This window comes from Crocodylus siamensis, chromosome 1 (genome assembly GCF_052110815.1).
Source record: "Crocodylus siamensis isolate JL-2025a chromosome 1, ASM5211081v1, whole genome shotgun sequence".
In the NCBI taxonomy this organism is placed as follows: domain Eukaryota; kingdom Metazoa; phylum Chordata; order Crocodylia; family Crocodylidae; genus Crocodylus; species Crocodylus siamensis.
The window spans coordinates 97,989,677-98,008,843 of record NC_143395.1 but is presented as its reverse complement, the minus strand read 5'-3'; the positions used below and the strand labels follow the sequence as shown (position 1 = coordinate 98,008,843).

The 19,167-nt window shown below is 40.0% G+C and overlaps 1 protein-coding gene across 1 annotated transcript in view; it reads left to right on the top strand.

The window, feature by feature from the left end:
- Positions 1-19,167, top strand: part of MAN1A1 (mannosidase alpha class 1A member 1) — a 252,501-nt gene that overhangs the window by 60,021 nt on the left and 173,313 nt on the right. Inside the window, exon 3 of the mRNA XM_090038687.1 lies at positions 10,114-10,229. Within this exon, the coding sequence (XP_089894813.1) occupies positions 10,114-10,229 (116 nt within the window). The remainder of the gene's footprint in view (positions 1-10,113; positions 10,230-19,167) is intronic.

Here is a 19,167-nt window from a genome sequence, read left to right as displayed (position 1 = left end):
GATATAGGAGAGTCAAAAGAGAAAAATAGTATGGCTTCTCTACCCAGGAAAACTTACCATCATAGATAATAGCAGTAGATAACTATGCTTCTCCAGCTATGCTGGGATAACTTTTCTGTGTGGATGCTTGAGATTTAGAGGACCTTTTTTTTTATTTGGCTTTCCTTGCTGAGAGTGGTTTAAGCTAAAGCGTAAAAGCTCTCTAAATCCTCAAAGTGTGTCCATGTGTAGAGTGATATCAAGCTGAAAGTCTTTTTATCCCTTTTCCCTTATCAACTCGTTCTCCAAGAGGATTGTGTCTTTTGCTGCTACTGTATATTGTGTGTAATGTTCTTAATGTGCATAAATAATATCTTCTTTTACTACAGCTAAAGATAAAATGTTACAAAACATCCATGAATTAAGCTTGATAACAGCCCTCTGAGGTTATTCAGTAAGTTTGCAAAGAATGAATTTGGGCAAGGGGTATGTGTGCAGATGGTAGGCTAGTGTCATTTATCATATTACAGAAACTGCAACAGTATCATAGAAGTATTTTATTTATATTGTTACTTTTTATAGATCTTATTTTTCATTGACAGCCATTGCTGATCAAGTTAACTTATGTAACAGTATGTATAAAATGTCAGCTTGCATGCTGAAAAGTTAAGTACTTGATGAAATGGTTTTATGAAGTAGTAGATTGTAAAACTAGGATGTGTCATTTAAAATCACTTCCAGAGCAACAGGTTTTTTTAAATAATACATAATGGAACCCAAACAGAAGGTGAGTTGGAGTGTCTCTGGGTTCACACAAGTAAACAAATACCTTATGGGGAGAGATACCTGATGGTGCTAGAGGAAACTAGATTTAGTTCCTTGGATCTTGATTTTTCTTGGATATCAATTTCTGTGTTCATTGTCATTTCCAACTTTACTGGCTAACTGCTTCTCTTCACAATCAAGAGGCAACAAAGCGAACTTCACTTCTTTTCTAACTTCACTTCTCTTAGCACTCAAGAGGCAACTGAGCTATAGGAGAACATAAAAATTAAATTCAAATTGTATAATTATATTTGAGCCTAAAAGTACCCATCTTGATTTTATTTAATTATGGTTGGGTTTACAGAGGTGCAGGGAAGAAAACACAAGAAGCATTATTTGCAAATTAAGGAGATCTAACTTGGGAGCTCACTGTGCAAATGCTAGTCCTATATAATGGTAACTATTTCTGCAGACTTGCAGCAGAAGGGCGTTTCAGTTTTAATTTGAGGTACAAGAGTGTTGGTATTTCTTTTCCTGAACAGCATAGGCAGAAAGGCTAAGTACAGACAGTTAAAAAGCCCACGGCTGAATCAGTTCAATCTTCTAAATTGCATAGATTGAACTGATAAGCAAGTGAACAGACATTTACTTTTGATTCTGGAAATGCAGCCACATGCCTGCAGTGGCTGAAGCCAGAAGCTGGGGTGCCGTAGAGCACGCTTCCCTGCTCAGCTGGAGCAGGCAGCTTGGGCCCAAGCTAGCCAACCCACCTTGCAAGGGGGAGGTTCGTGGGGGAGGTGGTAGAAATATGCACTGTTTCTATCATGTATATGCTCCCTGTCTTAGAAATTATCCCAAAACATTAAGTAAAATTCTTCTTCACTTTTATAAAATAGTCTGTCATAAGGTGGTCTTGTTTTGTGGGGTTTTTGCTGGTTTATTGAATGGTTGTCCACGAGAGCTTATACTATATGCTTTTAAATGCTACAGGTAACATTTTCAAATTCATGTAGGTTCCCTATTTCCTATTGTCTTTGCTCTTTACACAATATTAAGAATGAGGGAAATCCTAAAGGCATGGAAGGATTCCAAAAAAACCCATACGATAACGGCAAGTACACAGTAGGTTTGTGCATATGTGTGTACATTTCATATATGTGCCAATAATATACATGTACATATTATTTACTATTATGTGGGATTCTGGTGGTTGCCTCAGGGAAACCTCCTAGAGAGGTGGTTGGCAACTTTTTCAGAGCTTTGGGCCAGAGCCACCTGGTTCAGGTGTGAGGCTGACTTTTCTTCCGATGTGATGACTGCTGCTTCTCATCTCTCAGCTGCAGCACAGGTGAAGCCCTGGACCACTGATTAACTACTTCCCTCTCCACTTCTGGTTCTGTGATCCAGCCAGTGGGCCAAATATTGCAGACACTTTCCTAAAGGACTCCCAAACTATTAAAAGGGATACTGGGCATGTCTACATGTGCATTAATGTGCATTAGAAATGATGCATTAAATTTAGTACCTCCAATGTGAGGTACTAAATGAATGCTCATAAGGTTGAGCTAATGTGCAGTACTGCATTTGCACACTTTTTAGACTATTTTACTGCGCATTAATGTAATGTCATTTTTTTTACCTGATGCTTTAATGCGCAGTAAAATAATGTACTGCGCATTAAAGTGAACGTGTAGGCACACACACTAGCAACTACTGTTCATTGAAAGGATGATAGGAAAACTGATGCTGACTTTGGTTTGTAAGTGTTTTGCATTTTCCACTTTTGCCAATTGATTGGTTTGAAAATATAGTCTTAATGGTTTTGAATTTAAAAAAAAAATACAGTACTGCCAGGGTTGCCTATAGTTCCGCATGCTTTGGCTTGGTGTACTTTAATAATTAATGACTTGGCAATTAAACTATGTAAGGGAATATTGCCAAAGAAAAAAATCCTATTACCAACCTTTACATTTTTGGAAGTTGGCATTTTTAAAACCTGAATCAGACTTCACATTAACTATTTAATTAGTTGTAAGTTTATTAAAATGTTAGCTTTAAGTTGAAGACTTTTCTATATTTATATACTGCATGAGGATTACTTCTACAAAGTATGTACAGTGTTGTTTTTTTAAAAACTATAGTATATAAATAGAGAGAGAACATACAGGTGCTTCCTGTTTCGTTAAATATCCTAAGATATTAACTATGTGAGTTACTTCCTGTTCTGTTAGCTCAGAAATCTAGTATAGTACATAATTTAGTTCCTTTTTTTGCTACGAAAGATTTTTTTTTTTTTTTTAAACCGTCTGGATGTCTAAAATGAGAAACTGAGCCACGTTTGTTCTGGCTGGGTGGTGGATGAGCCTTAGTGTATGGTTTTGTAAAATATATTTGTGGTTTTATTAGAGTATATACTATCCTCTAGCTGAGCCTCTTCCATTTTTAGGTAACTTGAATTAGCTGGGAAAATGGCAAAAGATTTATATTGTTCTTAGTAACAAGGACTAATTCAAAATACAGCATAAAATTAGCTATGTTTTTCCTTGGTGCAACTTGATAGTCTGTTCTTGGAAAACAGTTTTTGCATAACTACAAAGTATTATGTAACAAGCCTTAGAGTAAGAAGCAAATTCTCAGCATTATACAGGAAATTGAAGAGTCAACTGTTTCATATGCCAGATGTCTATCCGCTCTTGTTTCAAAACATATTAACATGCATACAGAGTTATGTATTTGTATCTGTACAGAAGTTTCACATTTTATCATAACTTTTTTACTCCTACATTCTTGTATGTCCATGAAGGATTATGGGATTTGTCTCAATGCACCGTTGTGTCTAGTTTTGGCTATTGAAGTTCGGGGAGAGGGGTTGTAGATAGGAGCACTAAGAGTGAGCTACTGTGGAAAGATGACAGAAGGATCTGCATAGTGCATCTCAGTCCTTTCTTTCCACTTCTCTCTGTTCTGTTGGCTTGTTTCCTTCTAATCAAGCAGGATATGGTGGCAAAAGAGTAAAAAGTGCTTCACTGGAATTTCTGCACAACAGCAGAGTAAGGGGGAAGTAACTTTTCCCTCACTTTTACTTCACCAGTAATGCCTCAAAAATTGTTTCTCAGAATATAAGATAATACAGAAGGTATGTATGCATGACTTGTGTAAACGTTCTATGTTATGAGGTAATAAACCTTGCTACGTGTAGTCTTTCTTTTCTTTAGATGAGTATCGGAGTAATAAACATAAGTAGTGGTATAGTGGTGATTTGGGAGAAAAGCCTATTTTTATATTCTTTTTATGGTACATATTACTACAACCAAAAACAACAAAGTTGTTACAACAACTTGGCTGCATTTTACTTTCATGTTAACTTTTAGAGCAACCTGTGTTCTGGCAAGAGTGTATGAGGCCTTTTAGCCTGCTGGTTTGAGAAGTAAACCACATTTGGAGTCTGATGAGAAACTTGGATGTTTTTTAAAAAATGGCAACTTTCAATTCAGATTGCCAGCACTTTTAACAGATCTAGGTACCTTCAAGGTTCCTTAAGAAATCACTTTAAAAAATCTATCTCAGATTTAAAAGCCCTCAAAACTCCATGGTGTTGGAAAGGATAAGGAATACTGAAGTAAGCAGAGCCAGTGGACCTATAGGAACAACAGTAGATCTTATTAAAGTACTTTCCCAAAGAGGGAATAGACTGGACCTAGAACATAAAACAACAGATTTGGTAGGAGGAAAGCATGCTAATACCGTGTTTCCCCGAAAATAAGACACTGTCTTATATTTATTTTTCCTCAAGAAGACACACTATGGCTTATTTTCAGGGGATGTCTTATTTTTATTAAGTATACCGTGTTTCCCCGAAAATAAGACACTGAGAGAGACCCACAGTGCTGAGTAAAACAGCAGCCACAGCTTTATTCTTCCTGAGGACACACAATACCTAAAGCAGAACTTCCTGCTCCTCACTTCACTGAGGAGACTTTTACTTTCACTTTCTATTTCTCCCTCTCCGGTCACCTCCGAGATAGCAGCTGTCACGATGGGGCAAATGAGAAGGGCTGCCCATCTTATTTACCGCTTCGCGCCGGTACGCTTAGCCACGCCTATCACTATGTCTTATTTTCGGGGTATGGCTTATATTGCGCAAATACGTAGAAATCCTGCTACGGCTTATTTTATGGGTATGTCTTATTTTCGGGGAAACACGGTAGATCTGGGGCATAGTATTATAGTGCTAATTTACCTGCCTAAAGGTTTTCCAATACAGTATGTTACTTTGTAAAAGAATAAGCTACTACTCTTAAGTATATGGAAACTGAAAGGAGAGTGTAGCAATAACAAAGGGCAAGGACTAGCACAGTATGTAGGTAGAATAATACAAATACCTGAGCAGCAACACAAATAATGAAGAAGCCATCAGAGAATGAGTAAGTGTGGCATGGAAAAAGTAGAGACAAATATGTGGGGTCTTGTGCAATTGGATGCCAATCGGACTTAAATGTGAGCTGTATAAAATAAGAGCAAGTATGATATGTGGGGAGGAATCCTGGGCTAAGAGAAGATACTAGAAAGAGTCGAAATGAGAATGTTGAGACGGATTGTGGGAGTCGGCCATAAGAACATAGTGAAGAATGACAGTAACGAGACACATTTGGCAATATGATAAATCATTAAGAAGATCAGAAGAGCTAGGTCTTATGACCTTGTAAGGTCACAAAGGTTTGGCCTTAAAATGGGCAAAACAGAAAGCCTGTTTGTGCAAATGATCTATGACGTAATCTCAGCTAGCAGTACTCTGAGAGGATGACCCAAGGATAGACATGAAAAGACAACTTTGGGAAAGATTGTAGAAAAGAGCATCTAACCAGAGGATGCAGCAGATTGTAACAAGTGGAGAATGTTAACTGAAGAGCTGATCCCAACCTATGGTGGGAGCCACAGCCATAAAAATAATGACCCATATTAAATAATGCCATAATGACCCATGGTCAAAAGTAGTAGTAATTTATTCTGATCTCCTAAATATTGCAGGCCATTAAATGTTACAGTTACCTTAAACGAGCCTCTAAAATTGTTAGACTAAAGACTTTCTTTCAACAAAGCATTTGGAGATGAGGCATCCATTACATTCCATAATAATTTGTTTCAAAGGCTAGTTATCCTTACTGCACCTAATCTCCAATTTGGATTTATTTGGTTTCAGCATCCACCTGTTCATTTTTATTTTTATTTTTTTTCCCTAAAGAGCCTGTAGCATCCTGTGGGGTTTTTTTCTTTCAATCTCATTTTTGATAGAGCTCTTGGACTGCATCCACATGTGCATGGACTTTGGGTTCCCAGGGACAGCTAGCAGTGGTGCACCTTCTGCCAATTCTAGTTGTCCCTGGGGAACACCTGTACCACATGTGCTCTGGTGTGTGGCAGGTCACATTGGATGGGGTAGGGGATGCTGGGGCCAGCACTGGGCATGTGCAGTGCAGCTCCAGCCAACCAGGTTCCAGTTTTGATCAGTGCATATTACCTCCATGTTCGCCACTCTGCTTTTTTTCACGTTGTCAAAAGTAGTAGCAATCTATTCTGCAAGCCAGGTGGATGGGAGATGGAGATGCAGGGGTCAAAATTGCTCCCTGTGCTGCTCCCTTGAGAGAACAACTGAATGTGTGGTATGTGGTGCCACAGACATGTCTGAGGCACCGCATATCTAACGGTTGTGCTTCTCTGGACGTGGCTTTAGTCACTCACTGTAGGCATTTTCTGCAGCCCTCCCATCGTTTTGGGACTCCTTCTCCATCAGTTTTTCAACAGCATTTTAAATATGGGTTCCAGATCTGAACACACATTTTAGTATTGGCCTTGCAGATGCTGTAGACAGCATTCAGATCAGCAACCTGATACTTTTGCAAACACTTATCTCTTTCAACAGCCATTTATCTCAGAGCCTTGTCAGATCTTATGCTAAGCTAAACAGTTGTTAATCAACTTATTGTTGTTCGGCTTAGTGGAGTAGTTGCATGTGAAGGTGAAAGACCTGCTCTAACTGACCCTCACCTTCTTGCCTGTAAGCTCCTACCATGGTGGCTCCTCTAGAAGGTGAGTCCATGGAAGGGCTCAGCCCAGAGCAGCCCCCTCCACCTTCCCCCCCCGACCTGACTTCCTTGGTGTGGCGCACCAGCAGTGGCTTATTGTAGCAGGCAGGCAGGATGGCTGTTCAGTGTACTGCATAATGCCCTGTCCTGTGCAGGCCTGGCTGCTGGCAGCTGCAGTGTTAGGATTTCAGAGCACCAACTGGAAGCCAGGTGGGCAGGGGGATGGATGTGAGGGAGCAGAGGAGTCTGCATGCTACGCAGCCACGTGCAGCCCTGGCTGCAGAAGAGTGGAGCAATGTGGGGCTCAGCCTTCCCTCCTCCAGCTCCTAGTGGCAGCTGGCGGCTGTATACGATCAACTGTTGGGCCAGATACAGCCTGCAGACCATATTTTGCCCACCACTGCCATAACTTCTAGTCTTGCCCCTGCTTATCAAACCCCTAGTGGCAAGTCACAGCCTTGTGCTGGGGGGAGGAGGGGAAGACAGTCAAAGCATGTTTTTCACCTTACTGTGTGACTGTTCCACTCAGACAAAACAACACTAAGCCTGTTAATATTTGTTTTGCTTGCATTGTAAGGTCTTGTGGCTCCTGGGCTCCTGCCGAATCACTGACTCCCCCATGGCTTCTGCTACTGCAGTGGCTGTGGTCTCTAGGTTTCCCCTCTCTACTCCGGCTTCTAGTGTCCTATCTCTAGGAGCAGGCAGCAAAAGGACCCTGCACTCTTGGAAATAGGGGAGATGGCAAAAAAGGGGCAAAGTTGCCCACATTCTGCATGCGGCTGGCAAGGAGGTAACACTGCTTGCACTGTGCACATTACCTGAGGACCTCCTCCATCTAGAAGCTAGACAGCTCTGACATAGAGATGCTGTGCAACCATTACTGAGCAGTAGGAACTGGCAAGAACCCAGTGGAGCTCCACATAGCAGATAGGATAGTGCTGTCAGGGACAGTACTGTCCTATGACAAAGTAATTATATGCATTGAAAAGCACATGTAGACCATGACAGGGGCTGGCTGGGGGATGAAGGTGCTAAAGTGTGGAGGCTGCCAATCGCCTATCTGTAGTTTAGCACCCTTGTACCTCAGCCAGCCTCTCCCCTGCCACCGGAGCCTGGGGCTGGCCCCCTGGACCAGTTGGTCTAATAAAAGATATCACATCTACTCTAAAAACCTTGCCTGCCTATGTCCTTAGACCAACATGGCTACAACCAAAAGCCCAGCTTGATTAATACATGCACTCCAATTTGGGGAAGCTGTTTTTTGTGGGGAAGTGCATTTTGTATGCAAGGAAAATATGGAAATTTTACGGTGTCTCTTTGCATCATGTTTTGTATTGTTAGGGTTTTTGTGCGTCTCTAAATTCCCCATTATTTATTAGTTGTAATAAATACTGAATTTGTATCAACTCTCATTGTACATGGTGGGGGGATATCCTTTCACTTCTAAAGAACATCAGTTCTGCTGCAGTGTTATTGGTAAACTTCCTTTAGCATTGCCTATGGCAGCACACACTTGGAACTAAATCATAAAGGTGAAGTAAGGGTAGTACCATGATGAGATGGGATGAGTGATTGAGCACCTACCTACTTCCAGCTCTGTCCAATGAACAATGTAAATAAAGGAAAAATATTTTTTTTATGTTTAAACATTTACAGTAATTAGATGTTGCTTGTCACTTGAAACTGTTTAATTACAAGTGAGATTTTTTCATATTGCTTCTATAGTTCATGAGGCAGGAAACTAAAATGCATAAATTCTAATAAAACATGAAGATAGTCATTTAATTCAAACAAGAAAACAGTTATTACTGCAGTTCAGTAAGGAAAAATAGACTAAGTAGCAAAAATCCACATAGTTAATTTATTTGCTCATTGGTAAACATTCAAAGGCAGTGTTGACAGTATAAGGATGTAAGCAACTAAGTAAATATACTTACATGTACTGTTGACTCAGTGAGGTGAATTTGCAGGCAACTAATCGAATTTCTAATGGTTGTTTTTGCCTTGTGTCTTCTGCAGAAATGGGTCATGTACATAAATGTAAATTTTAAATATGAGCTACTCATAGTGTGGTTAGGCAGACAAGGTTCTTTGGGTAAACGTGGTATCTTTTATTAGACAGCTAAATAGTTGGAAAAATTGTACTTTGCAAGCTTTCGGGTACAAACACCTTTCTTCAGGCAAAGGGAGAGTAACTCTCCCTCAGAGTCATGATGGTTGAGGATATACGGATTTCCCTCACCAACCACAGTTTTTGAGTATCCACGCTTAATATTCTATATACCATTTTAGCTACCACGGTATACAGTTTTGAGTAACCATGGTTTTCCATGGCTGCGTATCAGCCCACCACCTGCCATTTTTCCCATAAGCCTTTTGTCTTGCCAAACACAGTTTTGCCAACCACGGAAACTTTCAGGAACCTAAACCCAGCAATTGGCAAGGAAAACCTACATGCGAGAGGCAAGGATTTTTGTGGGTGATATTTTTTTATTGCACCAACTGCATGCCATCCAATAAAAGATGTCATCCATAATAATCCATGCCTCTTGCATCAATCATGAATAGTCGGAGGGAAAAAAACATGACAGAGTGAAGACATTAAAGAAGGGGGTTGACGGGGGTATACAGCAGAGCTTGCTAAATACTTTAACTTAGTTATCAGTTTTTTGTTAATTAGCCCCATCCAGATAGAAAAATGCAGTCTTCAGGAGCTACCAGGATTGTCTTTGGAAGAGTATGAACTGTTAGGTAGAAAGTTGGAAGTTGAATTTCTGGTTCTGCCAAAGTCTCCTCTGTGACTAAAACTTCCCTTCTCTTTTTGTTGTCATTCTTAATTCATTGTCAATGTTTCAAAATCCTCTCTACATGCTCTTAAGCATGGAGTGAACAAGACACAGCATGTTTTAAGGTTAAACAAAAAACCCCTCTGAAATACATTTTTACCAATGTATTACTAAGCTTGCAGTTACAGTTGTTTAGTAGTTTTATAGGTGCTTATCAATACAAAGGTGCTGCTGAAATTTTAAATGCTCAGGTTTGGGTACGTCAGATTTTAAAAGCCCCGTATTTTTTATTGTTTTTGTTTTTTATAGTACAAAATTAAAAATAATTCTTCCAAAACTTGGTGCAAAAACAAACACACACAACATAATTGTTTTGTTGTAATTGCCATAAGCATTGTAGTCTCTTGATAAACTATGTGAATTGACTTGTATGTAAACTTTTGATCAGATATCTCTGCAGAGTTTGATTAGGATAAATACTTATCTCTATGTATTTTCAGGTAACATTCAAGGAGCAACAATAGTAGATGCATTGGACACGCTATATATCATGGAAATGAAAGATGAATTCAAAGAAGCCAAAGAATGGGTGGAAAGAAACTTAGATTTCAATGTGGTAAGTACTGTATAGTTGTACAGTTTTTTTTCTGGACTTACCCATGGACCAACAAAGGGCAAGTTTGTATTGGGATAGGCACTGTACAAACTAATATGCTCTGTCCTGCCGAACTTACAATATAAATAGACAAGACAGGAATACAGCACAAAGGACTGGTAAATTCCATGCAAGTATTGCATTTTGAGGATATGATTCCTGTTACGATTGTTAGGAGGGCAATAGCTAACTGGATGGTGTGATGAAAGAGGCTAAGTGGGCTGAGTTCTAGCCTGCAGTTCTGATGGGACCACTTTGGCGGCGGGATCAGCGTAAGCACTGTGCTGTAAAAAGGCCCTGTAAAACATTTCAGATACAGGACGCCTTTATGCCCTTTTCACCCCGGTGGCAGATGGCCTGACAGCAGGCCAGAGACTGCTCTCTGTTTCTTCATTACTTATTTCATTTTGCAGTGCTGTTCCGAGGGTAATATTATAGTTTTGTTACCATTTTGTTGGAAGGGTGGCTTATTGTGTCTGAGGAGAAAGTGAGGCTGTGAGAGCTGAATGGAAAGGAAGGGATAGTCTAAGAGGGAAGTGAGGAGAAAGTGCTAGGGAAGACACAGAGAGAGAGAAAGATAGTCCTAGGAAGACCAGAGGGAACTGCTATGTCACAACAAAGACCTGTTTTTGAAGCAAGGTAAGCTGTGCTGTTTGGGTGTCAGTACTCTGACACCATCTGCCCTTTGAAGATGACCCCCCACCCCCAAAAAGAATTGACCAAAAAGGAGGAGCTCTCTGGCAGGGCTACAGTTAGGGACAAAGAGCCTAGGTTTGAGCCAGAGACTTGCTGTTTGAAAATCTGTGCCAGCTGGCTTCAGAGGGGTCTTGAAGGAGGGAGGCGAAATAAACCTGCTTCTTGGGGAGTCTTAAAGCACAACATCCCTACAAGTGGTGTTGATCTATGACGGGCAAAATAGGGAAGACTGGACTTGGCTTTTACTTATCATGAACTGCAAACATGTTAAGTTGTTTGGAGAAAATACAGGCTGCTGATGGTGTTAATTTTAGGTATGCACACTTTTGAAAATGTCCTGTTTTTATACAGGAAACACAGTCTACAAATGAAATTAACTTATCTTTCTCTAATAATAATTTAATGTACCACAAATCCCACTTTGGACTACTGTGCATTCTGATAACAGAAGTGGAGTTAAATTCCATGAAGTTGATTTGAGCAAGGTTTTTGCATGACCCTTTTCATTATGCTGTTGACTTCAGGAATGCAGCAGTTGGAGGCACTTTAAAATCTGCTTTGTTTTTAGAACTTCTTAAATGATATAATTCAACAACTTTTGAGTTCGCATGTCACTTTTCTCTTCCTCCTTATGTTTAAACCAATAATAGAGATCTTGCGTTGCATGATGAACATGCAACAATTTGTATGAGCAATAGTTGTGATGCTGTGTATGTGATGCATGCAAGATTTGTATTAGAAAGTATTGACCTCTGTGCCTGAAGGGGAAGAAAGATGGTATGGTCATGCACTGATTCTGTCCCTCCTTAAAGATTTTTATGTGGAGACTTCTAGAATACTTAATTTCCTGTGTTAGTAGCTAAACCTCAGTGTTGCATTTATTATAAAAATATGTGCAACAACAAAATGTTATATAATTTATACATACTACTCTAAATAAAGACTCAATTTAATTTGGATTAGCATAATAAAGCTTCGTAATTTACATTGATATCACTGGGATAACTGACCCATATGTGTGTTTTATATATAGTATGTGCTATAAACTATTTAGCTGGACCTTGCTACCCTTTTCTCACAAGTTTTTCACAGTTTAACTTAATAATATGATGCATAATGATTAACATTTCACTTAACATTAACTGATTAATGAACATTCTGGCAAAAGTAAGTAAATATCATTCAGTCTTGCATGTTTTCTGTCTTCTGGACAGAAAAGAAGCCCTGTAAAAATGACTTCAGTGCTGCGTGTACATCTGAAAACAACAAAGTAGGAGGTTGTAAAGCTGTTCTTGGGATCATTCCATATAACTAATGCCTCAGTCACCATTTAAAACAGAACGTAGTGTTCCTTTGGACTTTAGCTCCCTGACTAGATCCATTAAGATAAAGGTTACCTAATTAAATATTCCTAGATGTTGTAAGAGAAGCTTTTTGAGCACACGAAATCCCGTTTTGGGAGAACTTCTTGATACAGTAGCATCAGAGCTGTAGATAGAGTGTGCTGCTAATAACTCCAACGTTGCAGATTTGATGTTGGGTTGCACTAGAAGATGATATCTTGAGGTTGATTCCATCCTTACTTCTCTGTGATGATAAACTGTTACTTAGCAGTGAAGCCTCCATGTGTTCCTTGTGGAACCCTTTGCTGTTTAATGGAACATTTTAAGGGGTGGTACTTTACATAGTTAATTGCATTAATGTTATACACAGTACCCCAGTAGCCTTTATATTTCCATTTAATCAAGAAGGACACAGGTGCCAAGTAATAATTCAGTTTCTTCACGCATGCAAGGAAACTACCAGGCAATTTATACCTGGATCATTTTTAACCTGTAAGCTTTTACAAAGCAGCTGAGTTGCATGCAAGTTGAGTCGGTTTCAAACATTGTTGTCTTGACTAGTTTTTCAAATTAAACTCTGTTTTAGTTAAAAATGCTGGTATTTTATCCAGATTTGGTATTTGTAGTTTACCTCTTCAGGTTCAAAACCTGAAGTGATCCAAAGCAGAGCAGGCTTCATCAGTTTTCATTTGCTCATAAATTCCTGAAATATCTAATATCATATACCTTTTGCATAACTCTGTATACACTGAATTTTTTATGTTTGTGCAACCTGCTAAATGTACAAAAGGGATTATTTTTTTTTACTTGATTGAATTGCAGAGGCTGTGTCTAAAAATTGCCCATGAGACGAGCTGTTGCTCATATGAAACTCATCTTTTCTTGATATGTTCATTTCACTTCTTCACAGTGTGTATAATCAGTGTAGCTTTTTAAGAAAATGTAGTTGAAGTATGATTCTAATATTATAAAAGCCTTAGTCTGTCTGTCCATAATGCTTTATTCGCACTCTGATTGGTTGTCTGAAACAACCAATCAGTGCTCCGAGAGCATTCTGGACAGGAGGCAATGACAGAGCACCACTGGCTTCCCCCCTCCCCTTGGCCCTGCTCCCTAGTGGTGGCGGCAGCGGGTGGAGTGAACCTGGACCCCAAGTGGGGTGGCGAGAAGGAGGGAGGGGCCCTCAGCCCTGAGCCCAAGACAGTGAGTGGGGAGGTGATGGGAGGAGCAGGTCCAGCCCTGATGCAGTGGGGTGGGGGAGCAGGGCCAAACCCCAAGTGGCAGGGGCAGAGGGGGGGAAGAGCTTGGATGAGAGGGGGTAGATACAGGGCTCCACCCCCTGCCCCCCTCCTCCTCCTCCCTGTCATTCTTGATGGGCAAGTTGCTAGTATTGTTATATAAGATAGAAAATGTATCAAGCTAAGAAATATGGTTCTTATACCTAGAGCATGGATTTCTGGGGCAAAACCATTTTTCTAATATTTCTAGTCCCTACCATCTTCTCTAAAAAATATATATATAATATATATATAAAGCAAGGGGTTTTCAATATTTGTTCCATCTCAAATTATTTGGTTAGAATTAAATCGTTCTCCTTAGCTGGATATTTATGTTAACAGATATGTACTTGCTCAAGGAGCCATCCAAATATGAGTTTATGGAACAAACCAGAGTGATTTTTTTTTTTATCAGATTAGTAGAGCTATAAATGCTGAACTGAACAACTAAAATAGATTACTTTTTATTGCTTACAATTCTCAAGGTTCTGAGGAGGCAAACCATTTTTTTCTTTTTAGACACTGTCATTCCCCTGTGACAAATACTAATTATTTTTTTTTGGCATCCTTTTATAGCTTGAGTGACAGCATCATTGCCTGGAAACCCTTACATTTTTTTTAAATATTATCTGCTGGAAATCACACTTGTTTGCATACTTGTCAGACAAGTGTGAATCTTTTATTGTAGGTGGGGTCTGGTAAATATGAGATGTAGTCTTCATTTGTTTGTAATTTTATCAAATCATTTAGCTTGACATTTTTCATGGTTTACAACTTTCTTGGGCAAAATTTTTATTTATTTATTTTGGAGGATTCAGCCCAAAACAAAGCAGCCATTGCTAAGAAGAAAACGAGAGGGAAAATATTTTCTTTCTTTGTTTAATTCTGACCTCCTTTTGAGAATTTCATCCCTATAGTTCAGACATTAAACTCTACCTGTGGAAGGAGGGTGATCGTTGTATCACTGATGTTGTGTTTTGCTTTCCCCAAGAGAATCCACCCAAATTAGGCCCAAAGTTATAAGTCTTTTATAAAGTCCCAATTTAGTCATGCTCTGGGATTTAAAAAAAAAAATTCACAGACAGAATCTGGGTAGTCAGTTCATCTTTACTGTGTACACAGATTCCTTCTCCATGCCTTGCATGGGCATTCCAGTCAGTACATCACCCCCACCTAGCAAATGAGCATGACCCTGCCTTGGGTTGTAGCTCCAACCTGCTTCAGGCCAAGGACAATGACCTGAGAGTCAGAAGCCTGTTTTTCCTGCCCTGTGATATGTTTAATATCTTCTGGCAAGCAAAGCTGGTTTCAAGCTAGATCAGTATTTCCCAGGTGTTGCCTGTAATTTTGTAGTGCTCTTTATGTTCCTTTGTTTTGCTCTTATTCAGCATGCAGTGCCTCACAGGAAGCACATAGGCTTTATGGAGTCTGTACCCTTCCTTGAGGCTTTACTGTACAGTGCAAGACAATCTGATTCATAGCATCCAGGCAGTTTGAAGGAAGAAGTCACCAAAGTCTAACACAAAGATGCAGAAGGTGAAATTTAGGGCACAGAGCCTAATAAGGTGTGGGAAGGATTAGGTGTTAGGAGGTTAGAGTTAATAAAGGTGAGGAAAATTAGGCTAGAAATAGTGTTGCAAAATGAAGTGAATCAGCTGTGTCCTGCAACAGCTGATCCACTTCATTGGGTGAAACACATCATTGGTTATCCCTCCCACTGATTTTGCAGGACAATGGGCAATGTGTTCCCTGCTTCCAGAGGTGTGCTCTCTGCAATCTCCAGTGTTCCCAGAGATTGCTGAGGGGAACACATCTCTAGAAGCAGGGAACCCCAGCTTTCTGTTTCCAGAGTTGCAGCCCAGATGTCTCAGGGGCATGGCTCTGAAAGCAAAGAAAGCTGGGATGCTCCAGTGCAGTCCTGGGGCTGGGGCTGTTAATCTGTTGGTGGAGAGCAGGAAATGGGGTAGGGGGGATATAAATTAGAACTGAATGAGCATAGAGTTTGGGGCTTTAATGAGAAGCTGAAGGATGGAAGAGACTGAATTAGATCAGGAGCAGGTTGGAGAGTGTAGGGTAGAAGGCATCAAGTATAGCATTATGAAATAGGCAGAAAGTTCTATACTCATCTAGAAAACTCTCCTTACACAAGATTTGAATAGAACTAGACTTTGGAGTTTCACCTTTCCTTCACTGTGCATAATTACCTATGCAGACTGCAATCCACTGATGTTTCTCATCCCCATCTTTCTGCTGGCCAAAGGATGGCAATCTGAAATGACTCAGTTTAATTGTCTTAGGTCTGTGCAATATATCTAAAGGTTGCAATTCTGCTTGTTAACTGTTGTTGTTACCTTAATTTGTGCAATTGGAAGTTTTTAACATGCTAGATAATTCTAAGTGTTATGAAAAATCAAGCCCCAGTTTTCTCCAACTGGGCACCTAAAAGTAGTGGACACTTAATGTGTTTCAGTTCCCCTCCCCTTTTTGTAAACTGTAGAGGTAGTTGTATTTCCATTACACAGGAGTGTTATGATAATGAAGTGTATGAAACACTCTGACACTGGAGCTGAATGCTGGAAAAGCATATGAGGAAATTGGTAATTTTTCTTCAGAGTAGAGTGTCAGCAGTATGCAATAATAAGACCTAGAACTACACAGAGAATAATGAGGATAAAACAAAATATTGAACTGCTACTCATGAGTAGGTATTAAATTAACACACTCTATCCAGTGCATTGAATGAAGCAGCTATCCTATTAAAAAATGGCATGTGATTAGGTAATTAAAGATTGCATCATAATGCATATGCACAATAGAGCTGAATTAAGGTTGTCTGGGCAACCCGGATCTAGGATTTCCTAGCACTCTGAGTACATAATTTTGCAACCTCTAATCTTTAACATAGCTTTGTGTAGAAATGAAAATGTTACGTATTGTGTACTCTACTTTGCGAGCCTGTACAGTGGAAAAAACTAGAAGAGATGGGGAGAGAGAAATCTAGGACAAATGGATTTATATCATTGGATCGCTATCCGTTTGTCTCTTCAAAAAGTTGAACAAAGGTTTGGTTTCTATAAATGTATAAATTGATAACTAATAATTTATAAAATTATAATAATGTCTTGGAGAAAATGAATGATTTCACTGAATCATCCTGTACAAGCATAGTTTAGTTCAAGTATGAATACCAGATACCTGAGTACTAGTTGCTATCAGGGCTAGCCTTTCAGTATTATGTCTGATTAAATAATTTTTAAAAGACTTTTAAGATTCAGGGAATTCTTCCTACCAGATGAAAACAACTTTCAGATCAAATTAGGGACCTATATTGAAACTATACAGTAAGTATTGTGATTCGAATATGGCAACTTTATTAGTTGTTAAGGGTTATAGAAAGACATATTCTGCCATTTTCTCCTTTGAATATATTTTTTGGCTATATCTTCTGGTTGTCCCAGTAATGTGACATTCTGCAATAAGGACCTTTTTTAGCAAGAGAGAATGTAAATTAAGGATGAAGTCTGTGCAAAAAAAATTATTTTCAAAAGCCAGCAGCTGAGAATGAGTCTTTAACTTTTGATTATTTGTTTAGGAGATAGCCCAAATGGACTCAAGTTGGTACACTTTCAGTGCCAGACTTAAAAGCGATTTTTCTTTTGCCCTGTATTTATTATGAATACAATTCACTTTAAGGTTATGGGGAAAGCCTGTGGGTAAACTTACTCAATGTAAATCTCCCATTAGAGTTTTTATAAAAAGGAAAGCAAGATGAAAATAAAATATTATAGTAACATGAAAGTTGTCTGAGCAAAACTTCAACAATTCTGGTTAAGAAAGGATTTCATACCAGACTCTCGTATTTATATAGTATAATTTCTGATACACCTAGGAACATAGGTTGGAGACCATACTTACAGAATGAAGGGGGATTGTATTCTGGAAAGCATCAATTATTTAAAAAATGGAAGGGGTCATAGTAGAAATGAAAAGTAAACTTGCAGTATTGTTGCCCTGTGGGGTCAGGCCAACTGTAAAGATCTCAATATTGCATGGTTAGACAGGAGGGTGACACAATTGCAGATATACAAACGCACAAATCAATTAGGTGTGTACACACCAACTTAGGCACACTACCAACTTAGGCACGTACACAACCAAACCAGCCTAGGCACATGCATGTCTATCACCAATTCAAGCGCATACACTATACACCCCAAAGGTTAGACACAGATCACTAATTCTCATATCATGCATACTGTGACATGTATAGATATGTATATCACACATACAACCCACCCACACATACACACAGGTGAGCTCCTAACTTGGATTGTACAGTGTGTATGTTTGTGCTTAAGGTACCTGGGGGAAGGTGAGAGAGAGAGAGAGAGTTAAAGTGTAGGGAGTGAAAGTTGCCAGAACTGGGATTAGAAGTGGAAGACTACAGAGAAGCTGGCTGAGGAACTGAGGCTTGGGGTTACTTAAGGTAGACTGGGGCTGGAAACTGAGGCAGACAGCTGAGATACTTGGTGGGCGGGAGGGCAGATAAGTGGTGGCAAGGAGGAGACAGCCAGGAAAGAAACTGCAGCAAAAGCCTGGTTGCTCAGGGGAAAAGGAAAAGGCAGTGGGGATAAGACAGTGGCAAAGAAACAGGGGGTTTGGAGGCAGAGAGGAGCTCAATACAGGTGTTGGAGGTGGCAGTGAGCCAAAAGCAGGAGAGGGAGAAATGAGACAGAAGTTAGAGGGGCGAGGAGCAGAGACTGGATTAGGGCCAACCCATAGTAAAGTAAAACCCAACTCGGGGGGGTCAAAATAACAGTTTTATTAAACAGACAACACGCTACACAGTGCCGTGAAGTTATTGGTTTTCTCTCTCTCTCTCTCTCTCTCCCTCTATCTCTCTCATGCACACGCATGCAATGGCAGCAAGAGAAAGAGACTCAGTGGAAGTGTTGAAGTCTAGGTGGGGAAGAGAATAAGAGTCCAAGTCCTTGGCTAAAGAGGGGTAGGGGATGATGGCTACCTTTCCAGGCTGGAAAGGGGTCCTTGTCCAGTAGGTGTTGTCCAGAGGAGGGTTGCCAGCAGGGCTTCTGGGTGGGTAGGTGGTGTGGCATGGTGCTGGTCCAGATGGAGAGGGTGTCCCAAGGAGTAAGTTTTCACTCCCCCTTTTTATGGGGCAGACTACCTCTGATCTCTTATGGGGGAGGGCCTGTCCAGGCAAGGTCAGTCCTGTTCCAGAGGGCTCCAGGTGTTCTTACTGAGCATGTATAGCCTGCCACAATGGTGGATTGCCTCATCTTTTGTTTCTTGAATGCTGAGGTTAGGTCCAGGTATTGGTGTTGGTGGTTCGGTCATTCAGAGGGAGCTATTTTTAGATCTACTGCCATTTTCTCTCAAGCACCCTCATTCATCCCCATTCATTCATAACCAGTTTGCATAGGAGGGGTAGGTGTGAGTCATGGGTTACACAACTGGGTCTGGGGACAGGATGCAGACTTGACAAACAAAATGGAAACTTGACATGACTTACATATGTAGGCCTAAATCATATAGTACCAGTAAAACCATAATATAGAACAGTAA